General features: G+C 38.6%; 4 protein-coding genes across 10 annotated transcripts; all 4 read left to right on the forward strand.

The window, feature by feature from the left end:
* The first annotated feature begins 7,220 nt into the window (after positions 1 to 7,220).
* LOC112466756 (solute carrier family 52, riboflavin transporter, member 3-A-like) lies at positions 7,221 to 9,440 on the forward strand. 2 transcript variants are annotated; one of them, XM_025035020.1, is made up of 3 exons: positions 7,221 to 7,720; positions 7,867 to 8,272; positions 8,348 to 9,440. In XM_025035020.1, exons 2-3 carry the CDS (start codon positions 8,052 to 8,054, stop codon positions 9,429 to 9,431), a joined length of 1,305 nt encoding a protein of 434 aa, XP_024890788.1. In that variant the 5' UTR covers positions 7,221 to 7,720; positions 7,867 to 8,051; the 3' UTR covers positions 9,432 to 9,440. The 2 variants fall into 2 exon arrangements, with proteins under 2 accessions (XP_024890788.1, XP_024890789.1); XM_025035021.1 differs by having other exon boundaries at positions 7,960 to 8,272.
* A 1,052-nt stretch (positions 9,441 to 10,492) lies between these two features.
* On the forward strand, positions 10,493 to 12,527 carry LOC112466754 (solute carrier family 52, riboflavin transporter, member 3-A-like). Of its 2 annotated transcripts, XM_025035019.1 has the most exons (2): positions 10,493 to 10,583; positions 10,676 to 12,527. In XM_025035019.1, the coding sequence occupies exon 2, from the start codon at positions 10,704 to 10,706 to the stop codon at positions 12,090 to 12,092; it is 1,389 nt and encodes a 462-aa protein (XP_024890787.1). In that variant the 5' UTR covers positions 10,493 to 10,583; positions 10,676 to 10,703; the 3' UTR covers positions 12,093 to 12,527. The 2 variants fall into 2 exon arrangements, with proteins under 2 accessions (XP_024890787.1, XP_024890786.1); XM_025035018.1 differs by lacking the exon at positions 10,493 to 10,583 and having other exon boundaries at positions 10,626 to 12,527.
* Positions 12,528 to 12,535: 8 nt separating this feature from the next.
* On the forward strand, positions 12,536 to 16,480 carry LOC112466757 (F-box/WD repeat-containing protein 9-like). Of its 2 annotated transcripts, XM_025035022.1 has the most exons (7): positions 12,536 to 13,099; positions 13,328 to 13,487; positions 13,936 to 14,078; positions 14,161 to 14,402; positions 14,643 to 14,892; positions 14,971 to 15,246; positions 16,012 to 16,480. In XM_025035022.1, exons 1-7 carry the CDS (start codon positions 13,022 to 13,024, stop codon positions 16,099 to 16,101), a joined length of 1,239 nt encoding a protein of 412 aa, XP_024890790.1. In that variant the 5' UTR covers positions 12,536 to 13,021; the 3' UTR covers positions 16,102 to 16,480. The 2 variants fall into 2 exon arrangements, with proteins under 2 accessions (XP_024890790.1, XP_024890791.1); XM_025035023.1 differs by lacking the exons at positions 12,536 to 13,099; positions 13,328 to 13,487 and adding an exon at positions 13,547 to 13,849.
* An 18-nt stretch (positions 16,481 to 16,498) lies between these two features.
* Positions 16,499 to 21,216, forward strand: LOC112466758 (F-box/WD repeat-containing protein 9-like). 4 transcript variants are annotated; one of them, XM_025035026.1, is made up of 8 exons: positions 16,499 to 16,939; positions 17,038 to 17,191; positions 17,728 to 17,887; positions 18,329 to 18,477; positions 18,551 to 18,795; positions 19,292 to 19,553; positions 19,627 to 19,896; positions 21,065 to 21,216. In XM_025035026.1, the coding sequence occupies exons 2-8, from the start codon at positions 17,114 to 17,116 to the stop codon at positions 21,161 to 21,163; spliced, it is 1,263 nt and encodes a 420-aa protein (XP_024890794.1). In that variant the 5' UTR covers positions 16,499 to 16,939; positions 17,038 to 17,113; the 3' UTR covers positions 21,164 to 21,216. The 4 variants fall into 4 exon arrangements, with proteins under 4 accessions (XP_024890794.1, XP_024890792.1, XP_024890793.1 ...); XM_025035024.1 differs by having other exon boundaries at positions 17,074 to 17,191; XM_025035025.1 differs by having other exon boundaries at positions 17,074 to 17,191; positions 18,338 to 18,477.
* Positions 21,217 to 23,161: the final 1,945 nt, after the last annotated feature.

The raw sequence follows: 23,161 nt of genomic DNA on the forward strand, positions 1-23,161 counted from the left end.
GTATGCCAGCTACTATCTGGGATACGTCGGCCAAGCGGCGCACAAGCGACGCAGGACCACATTCTGGGAGACGCTGACGGGGCTGGTGTGCTCCTTGGGCGCTCTGGCCTCCAGAGCGGCGAAGATGGCCGCCAGACGGGGCGATCCTCTCTGAGGGTACGGCTAACGGCCGCAGTCCCGATGCAATTGCGGGGATGGGCAAACGCGCGGGAATGTGACGTGGAACTCGTTGAGCATGCATATGTACGTCGCGTTTTGTCTTATGTACGTCGGTGCAATATCTCGCGCTAAGCGGATTTCGAAAGGTATTAGACAGGAGTCACATAACGATCGAAGGAATAGTCCTAACACAAAGCACATGGTTGGTATCCTTTTGAATTTGTTCCTTTATAAATTATATTTTCCTATAGCAATTATTTGATATAGCATTTTTTTATTTAACAATATAGTATAATTGAACTTTAAATTTATCGGCTTCTCAATTGGATTTCTTTTGTTATAATACAACAAATCATATTAACAGGATTGCAAGAATTCCTTTAAGTTTCATAACTCTCTTGATTTATATTTCCTCATGTAATTCTTTTTTATTATACACCAGGCGTATAAGAATATATCTTTCCATTTTTCATAAGATACGTTAGAAATATACAATACAGAATGTGTGTTGGACGCGCCATATATTTCGGGGTCAGTTTTATGCGAAAGGTGTTTGCAAACGGTTCCTGATTTAAGCGATCACCGTACCGATTTTATGAGACAGAACATCCAGTATACATGTATCGCAGGAAGCAGTAGGGAGCAAAATGACCGGGGAAAGAGGATCGTAGGGTGAAGTTTAGGGTCGCGTTCTCCTCGACTCTACGCACCGACACACACATTTCTACACAGACACGCACACGCGGACACACGTCTACACACGTACACGAACACGAATCTATCTACTTGTCAATTTACTAAAGAACCTATTTTCCTCTAAAGACTTTTTTCACCTATTGTGTACATCGCCGTGGAAATAAGAGGATATGCGCGTTGGCATAGTCGCCAAGCCAAGTAACAATACTGTAATTATCGTAGTAGGTATATTAAACAGAACTTTAGAGTACAGTCAATGTTACATAAGCGAACAAATACGAGAGAAGTGAAAGAAACGGAGAGGAAGAGGAGAAGAAGGAAAAAGCCCGTGCTTCTTCGGGAGCCCTTAAAAGGCTGCATCGCGATGCGCGTTAATGCCATCGTTGTGCAAATTGAGTTCACCCAGACGCTCTAGTCGATTACGTCCCCTTCAAATTGATCTTTTTACTACGAACATTAAGAGTGTCATTGTTATATAACTCTACGTTTCCATTCAAGCTATCGCTACTCGCCGTACAAATATTTAGCTGAGAGATTGAGTCGGAATATCTATTAATTCTAAAATGACTATCTGAGACGTATGTGGATTAATAGAAATTAAGAAAAATATATACTTCGCAAACTTGCATTTATTTGATATTTTCGTAATCGGATAAGCTTTGATATATTTTTCACTCCTATTCGTAAAAACTGAAATAACATAAAGTTAAAAAAAACTCATTCTTTTAGATCAAGATAAATTCTCATCTATTTCATATGAAAAATTTGAAATACCGTGTTGATAAATTAGCGATACAGGAATATAAACTAGACTTCTGAAGTTCTCGTAAGTCGAACTTTCTGACTTCGAAGATTAGGAGTTCGGATTTACAGAATAAATTTCTTTTACAACTCGCCTATCTTTCAAGCGTCCTAAAGGAACCAATCAAGCGTCACACGACAGAGTATCACACGATAATTAAAGGCATTTAAGCTGAAAACGTCATACGCAGCCTTTAAAACACAGACTGCACTCGCCTTTCGTGGAAGGCTAAATGATCAGGGTAAAAATAAAAGAAAAGAAAGCAAACTATCATTCTTCCATTGTTACGTATTCATAAGTTTGACGTCACAGTCGCCCGATTAATTTTCTAATGCTCGTAATGTTTTTATTTACGTTGTTACATATGCAAAAAGGCCTCGGTGAAATTGCACCGTTTTCATGTTGCATATTTGGTTGTAATTTCGTATTTATTACATACCGGTCACACACAAATATATTAGAATCAATATCTGCAGACGTTTCGATCTCGCAATCTGATCGTACAACCGACGCCGATATAACTTCATTCTGATTTACGACAGCGTCATATCTCACGAAAATCCGACTGAAATAAAATTTATTAAGTGAGGAGAATAAAGTAAGATTGAAAATCTCGGCGATATTTTTTTTCCGTATTTACGTACGCGATCATCCTAAACTGTCTCAACATGCTCTTATAAAGAATTTACAAAAGACGGCAATTTTGTCACTTGATATATCTGCACCTGCTGCACGTGTGCTGCATCACGTGCAGCATACCACTGAAATTTTATAAATATACATTCAATCGCGCACAGCTCAGATCTTTCATTTAGACGTATTCTCTCGGATGAGGAACGCTGAAGAAGTTATACCTTTTGCATCCGCGACGCAAACGTTTCTCGAACAAAATTTCGTTTGCTGTAATTACAGAATTTCGATCTCTCTCTTAACGGCATTCTCATCTTACTTTACTCCCCGCCGTCAGAACGGTGCAATAATTTCCGTCTCGTCTCACCGCGACGGTATTTTCTCGTATGTACGCCGAGAACTCTGTACTTTACCGAAATACATAGCTATGCGAACCATGTACCATCCTCGCAGATATATATGTATATATCTGCGACACCGGCAGGTAACATTTGATCGATACAGTATCACCGGTCCGTACATTGGATGTTCCCCGTGAACATGTACGTACACACTTACGTACTAGCCGAAACTGTCCTACGTCATGATGTGTGTACGTATGTGTATATGTACCTGGGTTTTCAGGTGATACATCGCTCACAGAAACTCGTCTCTCCCATACAGCATCTATAGTGAATGTCAATCTATCAGGAGGAGAATTCGTAACACCCCGGGACCGTCAGCGACACATTTTCGTGTCATTTTTAAAATCAAAGTCGCATAAAGAACCACATTCTCAATATAAATCGTTATTTTTGCTCGACCTGAAAAAATCTCCTGACCAAGTTGCCAAATTTTTAATTAAAAAAAAAAAACAGTTTTTTAATGGAGGATTAATCCCAAAAATTTAATATTAATAATAATTAATTTCAAATTATAAGAAACTTATTAAGTGACATGAAACGTTTCTAAATTAGATTTTAGCTTTGGAAAAAGTTTCGCTCTCTCTCTTTATTAATCAATACTACTTAATCATTTATTTCACATATCAATTTGCGTGTTATTAGTTAATCTTCACACGCAACACAAGAATGATACAAAAAATTATTGACCATATTTTATACATTACATATCTTGGTTAATCCTAATATCGATAACGGCTATCTGAAAAGATTGTACAATTAAAAGTGCGTAGATCTTTGATCAGGAATGTTACGACGACAATGCAAACAATGTAGGGGAAATGTAACAAAGTGTCAAAATTGCGAAAGGACCAGACTCGCAATAGTAGCTCTTAACAATATCGCCCATATCGCGCACAATCCGTGTACTAGTACTGCAGTCAATTTCATCGAGATTATATCGGTCTTGCTCGCGTCTCCCAGCGAGAAGATTCCCTCAGCATCCTACGGCCGGAATAAACATCCGACCGCGGGAGAAAGCGCTCCCTTCCACTCGAAACTTTCCACACGAACTCACGTTCGTGGCAGACGTATATATAGCCGCAGCAGCTCTGACAATCGCACCTAATCTCATCTCACCACGATGAGAATCGAATGTTTGTCCGCCGACGTGATCCCTGGCGTTTCCGCTCTGACACGTTTGAAGGTATCCTGACAGCATGTCTCGAGTCGTAGAAAGAGATCGAATTAACATCGATCACGCTAAATTTCAATTTCTAGAAAAACATACCGAAATAATACTGTAATTTAAAACAATTTTAAATCTGCGACAGATAATCCGAAAATTTTATTTTATTTTATTTTTTAACTTTTTTTTAGCGAGAGGATTCACGTTATGTAGAAGCTTCTATATAGGAATTTTTGAGCATTTATTCGTACATCCAAAGCTTTTACGTTCTCAACTTCAACACTGCTAAGTAACAGTAAGTTTGTCGATAATTCCCGTGAGATACTTGAGAAGTTGAGTCAAGCACGGACGGAGATTCGTATCAAGTAGACGATCGCGAACGATACTTGATACTCGGTACATTTACTGCGCACAGATACACGGTTACGAACTTGTTAATGTTAAATTTCTCGTGCGCGAGCCGGCATGGTTCGACGACTCAGTCGATTAATTTCATTCTCGCGAGAATGGTGCGCTGACACAGCGAATGACAAGCAAAATCGATCTTATTAAGTATAATTATAAACCATTAAACAAGTAAGAAACACGAGAAGCTCGCAATAAAAATGTTCAAGATTTAAATTTAGAGAAATAAAATATGAACTGATGAAATAATTATGGTTTTTAATCGGAGACATCTTCAAAAGTTGTTTTGTTATTTCTGATTAATTCAACAAGAAATATCTATTTTTCTGCAGCATTCAAAATGTATACAGCTGTCGGATCCGACTTAAATAAAATTTAAATATTTAAGCCTAATTCTCGTTTCTAATTGGTCACGATCGATTAATCCGTTCATAATTGATTCGAAAATTAAAAAGCAAGCGCAAGCGAGACGCGTCAGCGGACAAATTTATTTGCGCAGAAAATAATAAGAATGCTCTAGTGATAGTGACACGCGCAATCGCGCTTATTAGTTTGTACGTGCGGCAGATCGTTCGATCCCGCAAATCAATCACGAGTTCTTTCTCGCGTGCGTTTTATTCTACCTTCATTTACGCTCAGACATTTACTTGCGGACACCGTATTCGTTCGATAGAACACACACATACACATACACACATGTTATACCTATATGTGTATATACGATTTTTCGATGTGTACATCGTCGCTTCCCGCGCCATTGTGTCGCAGCCGATCCAGCAATTATCGTGACTCCGCGATTCGCGATTATGCGCATCTCTGTAAGGTCGATCGACGCGATCGCGACACTTTTCCATGTTATAATCGACAGCCGTCGTCCTTCACGACGGGATTTCGTACTTGCAAAATAGTAATCGCTTCGAAGTATCCTTAGAGGGGGATCGCCACGATCGACCGTACTCGAGTTTTAATCCGACGGATCTGAAGAACAATCAACGGCAAATCGGTTAATCAAGGTCAAGGCAAACGTGCACCGCACGAGATTGCGAATAGAATATGGTTAAACGAGCCATGTATATATATATATATGCATATACAACATATATATGATATATACGAGACACGTACGTAACAATACATTTGTATACTACATGTACATACATTTGATATCGAGCTCACTGTGTACAGAGTGTCACAAAATTCGCGCGCATAGAATCCACGGTGCGATTTTCCGTGCCAGAGGAAATAACTTTTTCCTTTGACAAAGTTACGTCCGAGCAATTGTTTTTAAATGAGAATAGTTTGAAGCTAACGAATGAAGAGGGGCGCGTGATGAATCTATTTGACTATTTCTCTAAAGATTTTATAATGACGGTGCACGATATATAAATAAATGTCGCTATTTATACTTGTAGCTTACTCTTAATAACAAAAAATTATCGAATTGATATATCTGAAGTAACAGCTAGATTAAATGTGAATAGCAATCCAACTTGCACAAGAAAATCTTATTCGCAGGATAAATATGTATATACAGGTGGAAGACCTTTAAAAACATTCAATCAGTCCTTTTTAAATCCATAAATTTAGATTTAATCTACTTATTTAATCGACTTATTTTACTTTTAGCTATTGTTTCAAAGATATCGGTTAAAAAACTTTCTAATTAATATATTCAAAGTAGCGTACTCACAATCGTTATAAGATTTTTGGAAAAATAGTAAAGCAGGATATATGTCCAACACGCACCGCTCTTGACGCATGCATAATAACTTAAAGTTTCCATTTGGACGCAAAGAATCGTGTACTCCGCGTACGCGAATTTTGGGACACCTTATACATTATCTAATTATCCTAATTGAAGGAGGAAACATTAACGAAAAGCAAATAAATCAACGCGATTTTTCTTTTCCCGCGATAAGAGTTTCTCCTTATTGTTTATGCATATTTATTATCTACAGATAAAAAAATATATCTATATATAGGCGACGATACTATGGCGCAACACGAAGAAGCTTATGTCAAGTATAGTTCGGCGTTTCCTTTTTCCGCCATCTGTCATCCGAACGGGGACTCCTTTAAAAATGTTATATATCCGTACACGACTTTCGAGCACCCTGCAACAGCACGTTTTCTGCGACCTTTTTTCATCCATGTAATTCTACTAAAAATGATTAAAACAATATATATATATATAAGAAAAAGAAAAAAACAAAAATGCGAACGCAAAACACACTCTCAAACGCAAAAACTCTCAAGAGTTTGAGACAAATACTAATGTACTTAAACCATCTGTGAGTCTGCCTCGTCTTTTATAAAGTTCTTGCTATATTCAATCTGTCGTGCATTCAATTCGTACATCCTTATCGTCCAGGCGATCCTCTCTATTGATAATCAATCAATCTCGATGGATCGTGTGGTCCATTTGTCAGTAGAAGAGTAAGTATAACTCTTTCATGCGACGATATATGGAATATCATTGATCGATATTAATCAATAGCATTGAAATTCTATAACGTTTCCTATAATATAAAAATGAAAAGTTAAGCTACACTGCAATGTTCGCGGAAAATTTAATGTAGATGCAAAAATGTAAAAGAATTCTATTCTGTTCCATTTTTAAAAAGTTTTTCTTTTCGTTCTTTTTTTCGAACAATTTTTTAAAGTCAGTTTGGTGACTATATTTTTTCAGATTAGATAACTCGCTAGACAGTACATTTCCTATAAAAACAAAAAGCCACAGGCCATCCATCATACCGGGTGACCTGACTCAACAGGTGCTTTTGGTGGGGATAGTTCCCTCCAGTTCTCTAGACTCGTTACTCGATACTCGCGACCGGTCGTTCGAGATTGCTCGATATTTTACGATTTGTATCATTTAACCGGACACGTGCGCTAATCGCGCGAAATATTCGCGAACGAATATTTCTCACGTGAAATTCTTACGACCGACAAGTGCCATTAGTGCACAAAAATTAACAGGCGCAAAGCGTTAACGTTTATCGAGACACCCGTGCGATATATCGATTTGCCAGTGAACCACGTGCATTATATAACCCTACGGCCTACTCCGGATTTTTGGAGCACTCGCCTGCCAACCGAGAGTAGTTGCGTGTCGGTCGCACGCTTGTGATTATTCAGTCGGGGTCGACGTGCAGGAAACATTTTCCTCGCTCTTACGAATTTGGAATTCCGTGTAAAAAACGAACGGAACATCTTTAAAAAATTGGTGAAGGACCAAATTGTTATATTATAATATAAGATAATAGCAAAGTCGAGACCTCTCCAGCGAATTCTGAGGAATTAATAAATAATTGATAATATAAAAAGTGAAAGAGGACCGTTAACAATATAAAAGTAAAATTAATAAATAATTGATGCAAGAAATTTCTTGCCGCGATCGAGCAGTTGCAAGAAAGCCTTCATCTTATCCAACATCTGGATACGTAGATATACTTTACAGTAAGATGTGCATGCATATAATAATATATTTCATATACAAATTATAGCAGTCGATTTTCAAAATGCAATAGAATGACATTTTAATTATTTATTAGTAATCGCACTTCAACCTTCATTTTTATCTTTAATTATCTTTATCCCGATAGATTTTTGCTGCACTCTCGTTATCATAATAATGCGATAAATAATTATCAGTCCAATATTATTGCACCCTCTACAAAACGGGGTGATTATCGCAGCGAGCCAGCGAGAGACTAACGAGTGATCGACGACCAGAAGCGTTCGTCGCGTGTGGGAAATAATTTGAAAGTACAAACACATTCTGAGGCAAATGAGCAAAATGTTGAGTCAGCGCTTGAGCAACCGGAGATTACTTGTCGATCTCCTCGCTTTGATGTTCGGTCTGGGTGCTTGGATCGGGGTAAACGGCATTTACGTACAATTGCCTCTCATAGTGCACATAGCCCCGGAAGGATGGAGCCTGCCCGCGCACATGGTGATGCTGGTGCAATTTGCCAATTTAGGTCCTATACTGTACACCCTGTACATAAAGTAGGTCTATGTTTCATAACATGTCTTTTAGGACGATTGCGTAACACAAGTCTAACACGAGTGTTTCTATTTCAGGTACACCGTTTGGGCATATGACAAGTACATCATTTATTCCTTACTGGCCGCGGGAGCGTTCGCCTGTGTCGCACTGAGTTTTCTGTACAGTCATACTTCGGTCGTGTTCGGCAAAGAGCACTCGACCGCTCTCCTGTCGCTGATGTTCGTGACCGCCCTCGTTGGATGCACAAGTTCCGTCCTTTTCATGCCGTACATGAGAAACTATCGTGAGATTTATCTAGTGTCGTATCTCGTGGGAGAGGGACTGAGCGGATTCGTACCGAGCGCAGTTGCGCTGATCCAAGGCGTTGGTAATAATCCGGGATGCGTCAACGTTACCAAGCCAGGATCGAGCCATCTGGAATTCGTGCCTGCAGAATCAGATCCGAGATTCTCCTCCCAAATATTTTTTATCTTCATCGGAACTCTATTGTGCCTGAGTTTTCTCTCGTTCTTAGGCTTAAACGCGTTGCCTATAGCACTCGGTGAGAGAGTCAAGCTTCCGAGCAGCATGGAAATGTTGCCGACCGACACAACAGCACCGCCGAGCTACAAAACTAATTCCGGCTGGAAAATGCCGAAACATACGTACTATTATTTATTAGTCATGATGGCTGTAGTCTGTTTCCTCGGTAACGGTACTCTACCGAGCATTCAATCGTACTCCTGTCTACCATATGGCAATGTAGCTTATCATTTGACAGTCACGCTAGCTTCCATAGCTGGTCCATTGGCCATGTCTTTAGGTTTCTTCGTAAATACACCAGAGGTGAAACTCCTGAACATCCTCACAGCGGCTATTTTAGCACTTTCCGGCTTTGTTTTATATCTGGCCGCGAAATCGCCTCATCCTCCCTTGCAACATTCATGGGTGGGTGAACTGATTGTAGTTGTTGCATGGATAACGCTATGCGGTTTAATTGGATTCGTAAAAATGGGCATTACGACGTTGTATCGACCCGATCCTGGACGGGGTCTTTACTACACTGGCGTCGCGACGCAAATCGGATCGTTAATAGGCGCAATTACCACGTTCAGTTTGGTCAATTATGCGAAAGTGTTTGAGTCTTATTCTCCGTGCGAGTATCTTAGAGAAAATTAACTTAGCCCATACTTAGTCTTATCAATTATTTGCGTTGATAATATTAAAAAGATTATTTTTTTTATCAGGAAAGGTATTAGCAACTTTATATAGTATACTCAACTATTATAGTTATCAAATTTTTTGCAGTTATTGGAAGATAAAGTGTATAACTATGATTCCTTTTTTTAATGCTATTAATGATTTAACGATAGTTTTTTGCAATTATTGGAAGATAAAGGTATATAAATTATGATTCCTATTTTTAACAATATATAAAGACACTTGGCGATCGCTTAGGATTTACTATTTGAGACCAATACTTGTCTAAGATATGGATGTACGTATGAAACGATGACGTTTCCTCTTATCTTTACATTTCAAACAATTTATTCATAATAGGTTCCTCATTTTGTTACCTAGAATAGGCAATAGTAAAATTGTTTTAATGTTAATGGAGAAATCGACGCTCGCTACAAGCTAAGCTATGTGAAGAGATCAACGACCAAAATACGAGCAAAATAAAGATATTGGTTTAAAATAAAATCTAGTTTATTTACGTTTTGAACTGTATTTAGTTTTCTTCGGCAACAATAATTTATTGTAATATAAAAAAAGAATAACAAAATCAAGAATTAATTGCTTAATTGTCTTTAATATACTATTTTAAATAAACTAGACTTTATAAACCAATAATCTTATCTTGCTCGTATTTTGGCCGTTGACCTCCTTATATTAAACAGGGAACTGATTTCACACACTGCGTTATCAAAATGTGACGTGCACTTTTTCTCTCACAAACTAATATAATATTTATAATTATCTGTGTTAGGTACTTAATATTTTACAGCTCAATTTTCATTATTCGATCTGCGACAGATTGTATATCAGATAGTGCTTGAGTCAATCTTGCGCGTGTCTTCTCTTGCGATTGTTAAATGCTCTATCTGATAAATTTTATTGAGCAGATTAAGAATCAGCGCTGAAAAGGGGGGCAGTTTTTTTGCTTTCTAACTTTAATTGTATCTCCATGACTCTTTTGATAAGCTTGTGCAACACAGAGTTCCGTACTTATTTTCAATTATCATTCAGTTTGGAGAAGTAACGTATATATTGCATGTGTATATCTGTGATATTTTAAGAATACTTAAACTGTCAGATATCAGTATTCGTGTGAGTGATCGATTGATTCAAAGTGTCGATAGCAATTATCTGTTAATTATCGAGCGAAGTCCGATGAAATCAAACGTCAATTGTTTACACAGGGATATAGATAAAGGAACCGACGATACAATGAGAGACGATTGGCAAATTAACTGTTATTTTGGACATGTTAAATGTGACCGCGTGATCGTTCATCTTCTCGTGGTCTCGTTCGGCGTGTCCACCTGGATCGGCGTCAATGGAATATTTATCGAGCTGCCGCTGCTCGTCGGCGTTGCCCCGGAAGGCTGGAACTTGCCCGCGTACATAGTAATAGTGGCCCAATCCGCGAACGTTGGTCCCGCGATATACGCCCTCCTACACAAGAGCAAATGCCAGCCGAACGAGTCGTCGTGCATACTGTGCTTACTATGCTCGCAGGTTTTCGCCATGGGGCTGCTGATATTCTTTTACGACAGAACGATCGCCATCGGTGGCGAGAGACACAGCCTGATCCTGCTGGTCTCGGTGTTCTTCAACGCGCTGGTCGGTTGCTTCAGCTCGGTACTGTTCATGCCTTACCTTCGCGACTTCGATGACGTTTATATCGTTTCGTATTTCGTCGGGGAAGGCTTGAGTGGCGTACTGCCGAGCGTAGTGGCGCTGATACAAGGCGTCAGTGAACACGCGGCGTGCAATATCCCTCTTACAAATACAACGAAAACGACTTCCCTTAATGCGCCCGACTTGAAGTTCCCCGGGCAATATTATTTCTCGTTTCTGACTCTCGTGCTCGTATTATCGCTCGTTGCATTTATCGTTCTACGATATTCCCCGTTCGTACAGATCAACAAAAGTTTGCGCAATCCTAATTTTCTCAGGCAAACTAAAGTAGACTGTAAGCGACGCGATGAGTCTGACTTTACCGTCAACGTTTATCGCATTGATAACGTTGACAGCACGTCAGCGAAGAATGAAAACGAGATGGCAAACAGTTCCCCGTTTGTCAAGGTGAACAGTTTGTCCTTATCTAGGAAAATTTATTTATATATCCTGATTGGAGTCTGTTGCTTCTTCAGCAATGGATTTTTGCCAAGCATCCAATCGTATTCGTGTCTACCGTATGGGCATCTCGCCTATCAGTTGTCCATTGTTTGCGCCCAATTTGTGAACCCGCTAGCATGCTTCTTGACAGTCTGGGTCATGGTGTCGGACGTAAAGATTATTAATTGCCTGTCTTTGGTATGCTTAATTGCCGGATGTTACGTTACTTGCGTGGCCCTATCGTCTCCTACTCCGCCGTTGCAAAAATCAACGGTCGGGGTAGGATTGATCGTTCTATCCTGGATCGTTCTGATGGGTGTCATATCGTATCTGAAACTCGTGATAGTGTCTCTCCTGAAGCACATATCGTCTTCGAAGGCGCTCTTCAACGTAGGTGTAGTTATGCAAACGGGCTCAGCGATAGGTGCGATTATTTCATTCGTTTTAATTAACTTCACCGATTGTTTCAAGGCGTACAACTCCTGTTCCGCCTGAGGACAATTACTAAAACTCGGGCCTTTGTATAATAATAATAGCGCGAGCTATTTCGATATACGAATTAAATAAGGGCAATAATAAAAATAAGCGGACAATAAGGAGCATAAATGTCCTTATAAAAATAGAGATAAATAATTAAGAACGTGTGTCTTAATTACATTATTAATTTCAGCAGACTAAAAATGTATTGTTCCAGCAGTCTGTGGCAAAAATATAACTTATCCAAGTAGCCCGAGTATAGTGTGCTTCCTATATTAATTTCAATAAAGTATTCCAGAAATTGTATTAAATCTAGAGAAGTTGAAATGCTATATACATATAAAAAATTTGTGCAATGCATTTACAATTTCTAAATGTGTGTATCTGTATATGTATTTAATATATATTTAGCAAAATATAATATATTTTAATAGTGAGAATGCATTCACAATTTTTATATTACAAACTCATGTAGCAACGCTACTTAAATAATTGTACATAAATAACACAAACCCAGTTTATTTTAACATAATTGTAGTAAGACAATGTATCGTTGCGAAAATTTATTCAAATTGTTTATTACCTATAATAAATTTTAAATTTCTAAAGTCTTGGCAAATTTATCATCCTATATAAACGTAATTTACGCGGAGCGTTACAATTTGAATTCTCTCGACATAAGAAAGTCGAATGCAGATCTCGATCGAGATACATACACTTCTTTCGCGACACCCTGTATAGGTGGCGTCGCTTATGTGCGATGTACAGTGATATATGGTGATATATTAGCTGTATAAAGAGCTCGACGTGATATCGCCGTTTGATAACACGACAGATCAAGCATTGATAAACATTCGCGTTTACACCACCCTCGCCTTTGTTAAACTTCCACGTCAGTTTCGAGCAGATCGAATGAAAATACTCAGATTCGCACGGCGCGAGAAAAAATGGATGACGAGAATGCAAGCTGCGCCCACGACGGCGAGGAAGACGCACAATTGTCACTGTTGCATCTCCCGGTGGAGGTTTGTACAGGAAAAAAAAGGAACATCGATTCTCTCGTATTTCACGTAAACGCGCGCAAAATTTGTTTTTTAAAAATCGCTGCCATTTCATCCGTCAGTAGTCGCTTGTCGATCAAGTACAGTGTGTTGGACCTGCGACGGTCAACTCTCTCTTTCGTTCTGTCTCTATCTCTTTCGGAGCGCTTGTTTGGTTGTGCGTTTAATTTTTTTTATTCTGCTGCATTTCAGATATTCCTGCATATATGCTCCTTCCTAGAGGCATCGACGCTAGTACACGGTTTGAGCCTAGTGTGCAAACAGTTCTACCTGATTTTAAAGGATGACTCACTGTGGAAAGCGCGAATTAACCATATATGGCCGGATGCTAGCTACCCGCTTTTGCGTCCCGGTTAGCTCAAATTGATTGAAAGCACCATACGCCTTGCACGACCAATCATTTTTGTAAATAAGTAAATCACTGTCTGTCATTCTACGCCAGCGCTGTTCGAACTTGCGCATGCACATGCAGGTTGTACATCGATTGCTTACATCGTGTTAGATGTTATTTCGTAGTATCTCATTTCTGTTTGTCTTGAAAAAATAAGTGCGTGTTCTATAAAATATTATATATTTTTTATTTACAAAAAGTCGCATCTAATAGTAAGCTTAAGCAGCTCCGTTTATTGCAATAACCTGATATGCATAAAGTAAAAACTCGAACAGATCTTTCGATTGAGAATGCTTGCAGTTTATTTATACTTAATTCAAATTGTACGTATATGCATTTTTTAATACTCAAATATTACAGTACGAATAAGCTTTCATGATATTTATCTGATGTAAGAACGTGTTAACAGCGAGGACCGACAAACTGTTTTGGAAGTTATCATGCGTTGCGATCGAGAAACAAACAGCGCTGTGGAAACAGCAGGATTCTATGGAGAAATTGATAATCGCGAACGCACAGTACACCACGATAGATGCTCTGTTACTGATGCACGTAGGTAGTATATTATGCAAGTGTCTTTGACATCTTTCCTTGCGGGAAAGGGATAATTGATGATAATGATTCTCGTTTTCAGGATGGAACCACCTGCATAGCTGGTGCGAGAGATCGCACCCTGGTTTATTGGAAACTACCCTCTCGCGAGAAGCTACCCTCTCACGAAATCGGGAACTCTGTCTGCATCGATTCCGCGCATAACGGATGGATCTGGGATCTGACGGCGATAGACAACACGATCTACAGCTGCAGCTGGGATCAGAGCGTCAAGTCGTGGATGCTCATCAACACCGGTCTCGTCCAGCAGAGAACTTATGAGATGTATGCAATAGCAAAACTGTTGCTTCGCGATAAGAAGACCGAGCGAGGAAGATAATTCCTGTTTGCGGGAGAAATAATTATTTCTCTCCAAATTGTATTGAATGCAGATACCACGTTCCATGTCGCGCTTGTCGAGACAGATGATTCGAAAACGCGATTCTAAAATTCGCTCGTTAAACCGTATTTATCGCATATTACCATTTCGCGCGTATCATTTTCCATCAACGTCAAACATTCCAGGAGCGTGCCGGGTGCGCTGCTGTGCGTGTCGTCGTGTCCAGAGCGGGCCCTCTTTGCGACCGGCTCGTACAGCAGGACCATATTCGTGTTCGATTCGAGATCGGGACATAAGCCGATCAGGCAGTACCGGCCGCACACCGGAGCTGTTATTAAGCTGGCCATGAATGCAGAGTACATCTTGTCCGCCAGCGAGGACAAGACGGTGTCCGTTTGGGATCAGAGAGCCGGACGGACCATGAAATCCATCACAGTAATTGTCTTTTCGTATTTTTGACAACGACAAAAGGGACGCGCGGTTATGACATTTCCCTTACCAAGTTTTTCTTAGATTTCAGGCGAAGCGTTTCCCATGTGCATGAGTATGCAACAAGATTGGGTTTGCGTCGGGGACAGCAACGCAAAGTTGCACGTGCTAAATCCAAAAAACGATTTCGAGCTCGTGAAATCTTATTCTACCGAGCATACGAAAGGGATAACGGGGGTGCATCTGACGCATGGATGCCTAATAACGAGTTCCACGGACGGCACTGTCAGAATTTCGAGCCCTACGGATCCGCCAAAGCCCATCGCTACTTTACTTTCAGGGTTCGGAGAGATCGCCAGTGTGAGTATCACGCACACATAAGATTTGCTGAAAATATCGTACATTAATTTTGAAGAAAAATTTCGTTTAATGTCTACTTGTAAAACTTGAAATACAATTTGAAAACTAAATTTTTACTGAAAGTAAATCGAGGGAAGGTGCCATAGGTAAGAAACATTATAAAAATATGAACAAAGCAATAATCACAACCGCTTCGGAATTCTTGCAAGATAATACTTAAGATTTCGCATAACAGTCCCAAAAATAGTCATCTTAAAAGTTAAAATGTTCTAATTTGATCTTATTCTTATTTTGTTTTAATCCATATTTTTATTTCTTTAAAACTAGCAACTTACCTTTATATAAGATGCTAGGGTGGACGAAGTTGCAGATATTGTGAGAAACATGCAACACTCATGCACAATAATTGAAGAGTAATAGTCATCATTTGGTTTGAACAGGTCTTGCCAGATTCTTCGGAATTAACACGATAAAAATGGAAAAGCTTGCATGTGCTACTCGTTGTATGAACAATCTCACGTTAAAAAGAGAACTAGAAAACATTACCATCTGTCGAATAATGAACGAAATATTAACGTGGCATCTTCGACCTACTGGCACCTTTGCCCGACTTATCTTATACTTAAATTTTGAAATCAAGTTTTATCTTTGTTGTCCGAATGTTAATGATATCCTTGTTAAGACTGACGACATTTTTACAAGTCTTATCTTGCAATATCGTGAACTTTGTTAGATATTATATGTAATTGTATCTTTTATGTGCAGATGGACTATCTGAATGGCATCCTCGCGATATCCGGTATCGATATCGCGGTGTGGCGCCCGAAATCGACGTGTTCAACGAAACATCAATGAACGGAGAATTTCTGTATGTGTTCTATAGCTATTCTACAGCTAAATTGCTTTGATATGTAATATATGTTCTTAGTTTTTACTAAGATACTGTTCTAACGCGTCTCTCTAATATACAATATAATATATACTCTTCCGCGAAATTAGAAGTACGTATCGTTTTGTTGAAATTTTGTCTTAGTAAAAACTTTACTAACGTCACTTACAATTATAAGCTAAGCGATAATGATAAATATACAATTATAAGCTGAGCTTATAATTATAACGTGTTCATGATAGGATCTTATGTTTTGTTGAGAAGAACCAGAGAAAGACATATATATATTTTTATAGTACAGTTAAGTTCTATAAGCATTTAAATATATTTTATATATTACATCATCATATATCGTATATCGTATTATTATTTATTGTTTTGCAATTTTTCTGACAAGAAGTTATATATTAATATAATTTATTTCATACGCATGTGTGTGTGAAACTGTGCGCGTGGAAACGCGAGAAGCGGCGAGACGTTTAAAGACTCTTCGAATACCAAACGTTTGTTTATAACATTTATAAACGAAATACAAGTCGTTTATTCGATTAACAGACAACTTTTCTTATCTCTTTTCCGTTCGCCGAGATTCACACCTCTCCCGAATCATCGCAGATCCCGTGGACGCGGGATAGAATTCGAACTCTCCAGAATGTCGCATGACGTATAGCATTACGTTCTTATTGTCGGAATCCTTTATTGTCGCAGCTCAACGGACTTCGTTAATTAAATTTATTAAATAAACAAGCAAATTTAATCATTTTTCTCTACATGAAAGAGTCAAATGCGGATTGATCGCGACAGGTACGTATTTTTCGCGATACCTGTATATATATATAGGTGGCGTCGGGTCACGTCGGATACGTGGGTACAATATATGGTACACGTGTTTGCCGCTTCAGTCGCCTTTACTGAACCATCGCGTCATGTTCGAGCAGATCAAGTGAAAATACTCAAATTCGCACGTCACGAAAAACAATGGATAATGAGAATGCAAGACGCGTCTACGTCGACAAGGAAAAAATACAACCATCACTGTACGATCTCCCGGTGGAGGTTTGTATGAGAAAAAATAAAAAAACGTTGACACACGTGTTTAAAGCTTTGTGTCCACGATGCTAGAAATCGCTTCAAGATCTCGGACCGAGAAAAAATTGATCAATCATATTTAAATAATTCGGCAATTGACCAATGCGATTGGTTAATTCTTTTTCCGTCCGAGATCTCGGAGCGATTTCTAGCATCGTGGACACAAGGCTTAACATACACGTGCATGAAATTCCTTTTTTAAAGGGTCGCTATCATTTCGTCCGTTAGAGCACACATTATTGAATTTTTAAGAATAGATTGCGATCAGAATTATTCCGTTTTTTTTCTAGAAATCATAATAAAAATTATTTAGAAAATAACTATACAATTCCGATCGAAATCCATTCCAAAAAGTTCTGTAGTAAGTGTGCAGTAGTCGCTTGTCGCATGAAGTAAAGTGTATGGAACTAGTGACGGTCGACTCTCTTTTTCGTTCTGTCTCCATCTCTTCTGAAGTATTTTTTTGGTTGTGTGTTTAATTTCTTTATTCTGCTGCATTTCAGATATTCCTTCATATTTGTTCCTTTCTAGATGGGGTGACACTAGTACACAGTTTGAGCCGAGTGTGCAGTAAATTCTACCTGATTTTAATGGATGACTCACTGTGGAAAGCGCGAATTAACCATATATGGCCGGATGTTAGCTACACGCTTTTGCGTCCCGGTTAGCTCAAATTAATAGCACCTTACGCCTTGCACGACCAATCCTATTTGTTATTATTAACAATTGTTTATACAAAACATTCTCTATTACATTTTACGCCAGCGATGTTCGAACTCGCGCATGCAGGTTGTACATTAGCTGCTTACCCACGTGATTTTATTTTGTAGCATGTTCATTTCTGTTCGTCTTAAAAAAATAAGCGTGTTTTGCAAAATATTATATATTTCTTATTTACAAAAAGTCGCATAAAACAAGCCTGAGCAGCTCCGTTTATTGTAGTAACCTGATACATATAAAATAAGAACTTGAATAGATCTTTCGATCGACAATGTGCTTGTAGTTTATTTGTACTTAATTCAAGTTGTATGTAAATGAATTTTTTGTACTCAATATTATAGTACGAATAAGCTTTCGTCGTATTTCTTTAGTATAAAAAGTTAGTCATTACAGCGAGGATCGACAAACAGTTTTGGAAGTTGTCATGCATTGAGATCGAGAAAGAAACAGCACTGTGGGAACAGCAGGATTCTATGGAGAAATTAGAATTTGGCACTACGATCTTGGTAGATGTTATATTACTGAGGAACGTAGTAAGTAGCATATTGTGTTAAGTAGACATTTCTCCTTGTGGAAAATGATAATGATGATGATTCTTGTTTTTAGAATGAAATTACTTATATAGTCGGTGCAAGTGATGACAACTTAGTTTATTATAAACTTCTTTCTCACGAGGAAATACCCTCTTGCAAAGGCAAGAAGTATAGCAGTCAATCAATATTCGCGCACAACAGTGCGATTCGCGATCTGACGGCGATAAACAACACGATCTACAGTTGCAGTTTTGATGAAACCGTCAAGTCGTGGGAACTCACGAACACCGGTCTTCTCTGGAAGAGTACTTACAATTTGTACGTAATAGTAGAACTGTTTCCTTTCGGCCGTTTCGCGATAAGAAGATTGAGCGAGGAAGATGTTTCCTGTTTTGGGAGAAATAATCGTTTCCCACCAAATTATTCAAATGCAAATAATTCGTTCCATGTCTCGCTTGTCGAAACAGATAATTCGAGAACGCGATTCCAAAGTTTATTCGTCAAACTGACTTTATTGCATATTTTATTATTTTACTCATATTATTTTTAAATATTCTAGGAGCGTGTGACCTTTATGAAGAGAGCGCCGCACTAGTTGAATTTTGAGTTCTTTTTGACTGTATATATTGGACCGCAATTGTGCTAATTTGTTCCACAGTTAGACAATATTTTAAATATTTAAGGAAATTAAAAAAGCAAAACTTTATTCACACCACGTTATTTACCGAATGCGTATATATGAGGCTTTCGCCACATAAATTTAGAACAATAGATAAAAATATAAAATTCAAAAAGTGCAAATTTATTTTTACAGACATAGGGAGGACAGATTAGATTCGTCGTTATGGTGTATGTCATCGTGCCGGGAGACGAATCTCTTTGCGACCGGCTCATTCTACGGGACAGTACACGTGTTCGATTCAAGATCGGGAGATCGATCGATCGCGACGTATCGGCCACACTCCGTAATCGTGACTAAGCTGGCCATGAACGCGGAACACATCTTGTCCGTCAGCAAGGACAACACGATGTCCGTTTGGGATCAGAGAGCCGGACGGACCATGAAGTCTATCACGGTAAATGTCATCCCATATTTTTAACATCGAGAAACGAAACGCGATTACGATGTCGAAGGCCTACCTTTTATAGTTCCCAGGTGAAGGAGTCCCCATGTCCGTGAGTATGCGACGAGATTGGGTTTTCATTGGCGACAGCAGGGCGAAGTTACACTTGGTAAATCCAAACAATTTCGAGGTAGTAGAATCTTATTCCACCAAGCATACGGAAGATATAACGGGGGTACGTCTGACGCACGGATGCCTGATAACGAGTTCCATGGACCGTACTGTCAGAATTTGGAGCCCTACGGATCCGCCAAAGCCCATCGCTACTTTACATACCAAGTTCGGGATCTTCAGCGTGAGTATCATACGCGTAAGATTTGCCGAAATTATTGTATCATAGACTTTAAAGAAAAAATTGGATAAAGTTCCGAAAACGGCTCCCCTCCGATTTCGATAAAACTTTGTGAAAAGCTTCGTCTTGGGTTAAAATGAAAGCCCTTAAAAGGAATTTTGGCGACTCCTATGATAAAGTACTTTTTTAAGATAAAATGATAAAAAATATAAGAAGACTTTCATAATTCTATGAGCTAACCCACGTGGATCAGTGGGGTGCTTTAGACAGTAAAAAAGTGGGTAAAGCGCGTCAACTAACCCATGTGGGTCATTGGGGCGCTGTAGACAGTAAAAAAGTAGGTACAGCGCAGCACCTTACTTATGTGGGTCAGTGGAGCGCTGTAGACAGTAAAAAAATAGGTAAAGCGCGTCAACTAACCTACGTGGGTCAGTGGTTCGCCTTGAACAGTATCGAATGCGTAAAGCTAACCCGCGTGGATCAGTGGCTCGCGTTGATCAGTACCGAGTGTGTAAAGCGCAGCATCTTACCCACGTGGGTCAGTGGTTCGCGTTGAACAGTATCGAGTGCGTAAAGCTAACCCACGTGGGTCAGTGGTTCGCGTTGAACAGTATCGAGTGCGTAAAACTAACCCGCGTAGATCAATGGCTCGCGTTGAACAGTATCAAGTGCGTAAAGCGCGTCAACTAACCTATGTAGGTCATTGAAATCGGTGAGGTCGCCCTTAATCTAGACATTTACCATGTGTTTTTTATCTAAAGGGAACCTATTCACAAAGTTTTACCTAAATCGGAGCGCGGACATTTTCGGAAGAACAGCCCTATATTTTTTATCATTTTATCTTAAAAAATGGCTTTATTATCGGAGTCGCCAAAATTCCTTTTAAGGGCTTTCATTTTAACCCAAGACGAAGCTTTTCACAAAGTTTCATCGAAATCGGAGGAGGACCGTTTTCGGAACTCCACCCAAAAAATTAAGTGTCTAAGTGTAAGTGTAAAGCGAGAAATATAGTTCAAAAATTAAATTTCTATTTACATTTACAATTTGAAATCAAGTTTTATCTTTGTCTCCCGAATGTTGGTGAAGTCTTTAATTGTAACAAGTCTTATTTTACAATATCTGGCACTATGTTAAATATTATATGTAATTGTTCGTGTGCTTTATGTTTCAGATGGACTACCTGAATGACACTCTCGCGGTATCCGGCTGTAATAAAATCGTGGTTTGGCGTCCGAAAACGACCTGTAAAACGAAACATCAACTGTTATAACGCGTCTCTCTAATATGCAGTGTATAATAAATGCCGTTTTGTGAAATTGGAAATACGTGTTGTTTTGTTGAAATTTCATTTTAGTAGCAGCTTTTTACTAACATAGCTTACAATTATAAGCTGAGCGATAATGATAACTATAAATATAAGCTAATTATACACAGTAAAAAATTTAATGTCCCAGAAAGTCCACTCTAAATTTTGTGTTAAAATAACTCATGCATTGTGTTATTTTAACACAAAATTTAGAGTGGACTTTCTGGGACATTAAATTTTTTACAGTGTAATATATTCATGATGGAACCTTTTATGTTGTTGAGAAGAACAAGAGAGAAATATATTATACATTACATTATTTTACATTGTATATCGAATCAAAGTTTGCGTTTTGTACATTTTTATAACAAAGTGTGTTATATATTAATATTATTCATTTCATCCGCATGAAACTGCGTCTGCAGTCTCATCAAGAAGCGACGATGTTTACAGATGTTTACAGATTGACTTGTATAAAGGTCAATCCAGACAAACTTGCATAGCGCATAAACATAAGCATAAGAGAATTGATTGATCCATATGCATGTGCAAGGAAATAGACCAATCCGTTTCTTTATGCATATGGTTAAGCACCTATGCAAGTTTGTCTGGATAGACCTTTGAACGCTTGTTTATAACATTTGTAAACAAAACATAAGTCGTTTATTTGAATAATAGATAACTTTCCTCATTTCTTTTTCGTCTGCCGAGAATCATCACTGATTCTGTGAACGCGGAATACAATTCTAACTCTTTAGGATGTCACGTGACAAACACCGCATTACGTTCCCCTTGTCGAGAACGAAATTTTTTACGTCGCAACTCAACAGACACCGTTAACTAAGTTTATTAAATAAACGTACAAATTTAATTATTTTTTTCAACGTGAAAGTCGGAATACAGATCGATCGAGACACGTACGTACATTCTTTTCGCGACACTCTGAATAGGCGTCGCTCATGTGCTGCGATGCACGTGGGTGCATAATATACACCGGATGCACGGCGGTTCTTCCGTGTTTATACCTTCAGACGCCTTGAATCATCGGATCAGTCTCGAGCAGGTCGAATGAAAATACTCAGATTCCGAGATTCGCACAGTGCGAGAAAGAAGTCGCAGACGCCGCGAAGTTGCACATGCTAAATCCAAAGAACGATTTCGAGCTAGTGAAATCTTATTCCTCCGAGCATAGTCGAACGCGAGGCTCTTTCGAAAATATATCGGGGTTGCATCTGTCGCATGGATCCCTGATAATGAGTTTCAAGGACGGCACCGTCGAAATTTCGAGCTCTACGGATCCGCCAAAGCTCATCACTACTTTACGCCCAAAGTTCAATAGGATTAACAGCGTGATTATCACACGCGTAAGATTTGCCGCAAATATCATATCATTAGCTTTGATGAAGAAAAAAAATCGTTAAACGTTTACGTATAAAATGACTGATACAGTTAGAAAGTTCCAAAATACAAATCGAACGCGTGTTAAAAATTAAATTTTTACTTACATTTACATCTTAAAATCAAGTTTTATCACTGTCTTCTGAATGTTGGTAAAATCCTTAATTCTAACAAGTCTTATTTTGCAATATCAGGCACTATGTTAAATATTATATGTAATTGTTCGTGTGTTTTATGTCGCAGATGGACTATCTGAGTGACACTCTTGCGACATCCGGTGGTTTTAATATCGCGGTTTGGCGTCCGAAATCGACGGGTTAAAAAAAAATATCAATGGAGAACTTCGTGTTCTATAAACATATTGCTTTTTGATATGTAATGTATGTTCTTAATTTTTTATTAAGATACTATTCTAACGCGTCTTTTTAATATATAATGTAATATACACCTATATCGTTTCGCGAAATCAGAAGTACATAATGTCCTTGTGTTGAAAAATCATTTAAGTAAATACTTCACTAACATTACTTACGATTATAAGCTGAGCGATAATCATAGTTATAA

Source organism: Temnothorax curvispinosus, unplaced genomic scaffold (assembly GCF_003070985.1).
Source record: "Temnothorax curvispinosus isolate PA1 unplaced genomic scaffold, ASM307098v1 QBEX01016545.1, whole genome shotgun sequence".
NCBI lineage: Eukaryota > Metazoa > Arthropoda > Insecta > Hymenoptera > Formicidae > Temnothorax > Temnothorax curvispinosus.

Coding starts and splice junctions, on each gene's coding strand:
- LOC112466754 (XM_025035018.1), top strand. CDS start 10,647: ATGAAATCAAACGTCAATTGTTTACACAGGGATATAGATAAAGGAACC.
- LOC112466756 (XM_025035020.1), top strand. CDS start 8,052: ATGAGCAAAATGTTGAGTCAGCGCTTGAGCAACCGGAGATTACTTGTC. Junction 8,273..8,347: donor CTGTACACCCTGTACATAAA/GTAGGTCTATGT, acceptor TTTCTATTTCAG/GTACACCGTTTGGGCATATG.
- LOC112466757 (XM_025035022.1), top strand. CDS start 13,022: ATGGATGACGAGAATGCAAGCTGCGCCCACGACGGCGAGGAAGACGCA. Junction 14,893..14,970: donor GGACCATGAAATCCATCACA/GTAATTGTCTTT, acceptor AGTTTTTCTTAG/ATTTCAGGCGAAGCGTTTCC. Junction 15,247..16,011: donor GGTTCGGAGAGATCGCCAGT/GTGAGTATCACG, acceptor TTTTATGTGCAG/ATGGACTATCTGAATGGCAT.
- LOC112466758 (XM_025035024.1), top strand. CDS start 16,920: ATGCGGATTGATCGCGACAG. Junction 17,192..17,727: donor TGTACGATCTCCCGGTGGAG/GTTTGTATGAGA, acceptor GCTGCATTTCAG/ATATTCCTTCATATTTGTTC. Junction 19,897..21,064: donor CCAAGTTCGGGATCTTCAGC/GTGAGTATCATA, acceptor TTTATGTTTCAG/ATGGACTACCTGAATGACAC.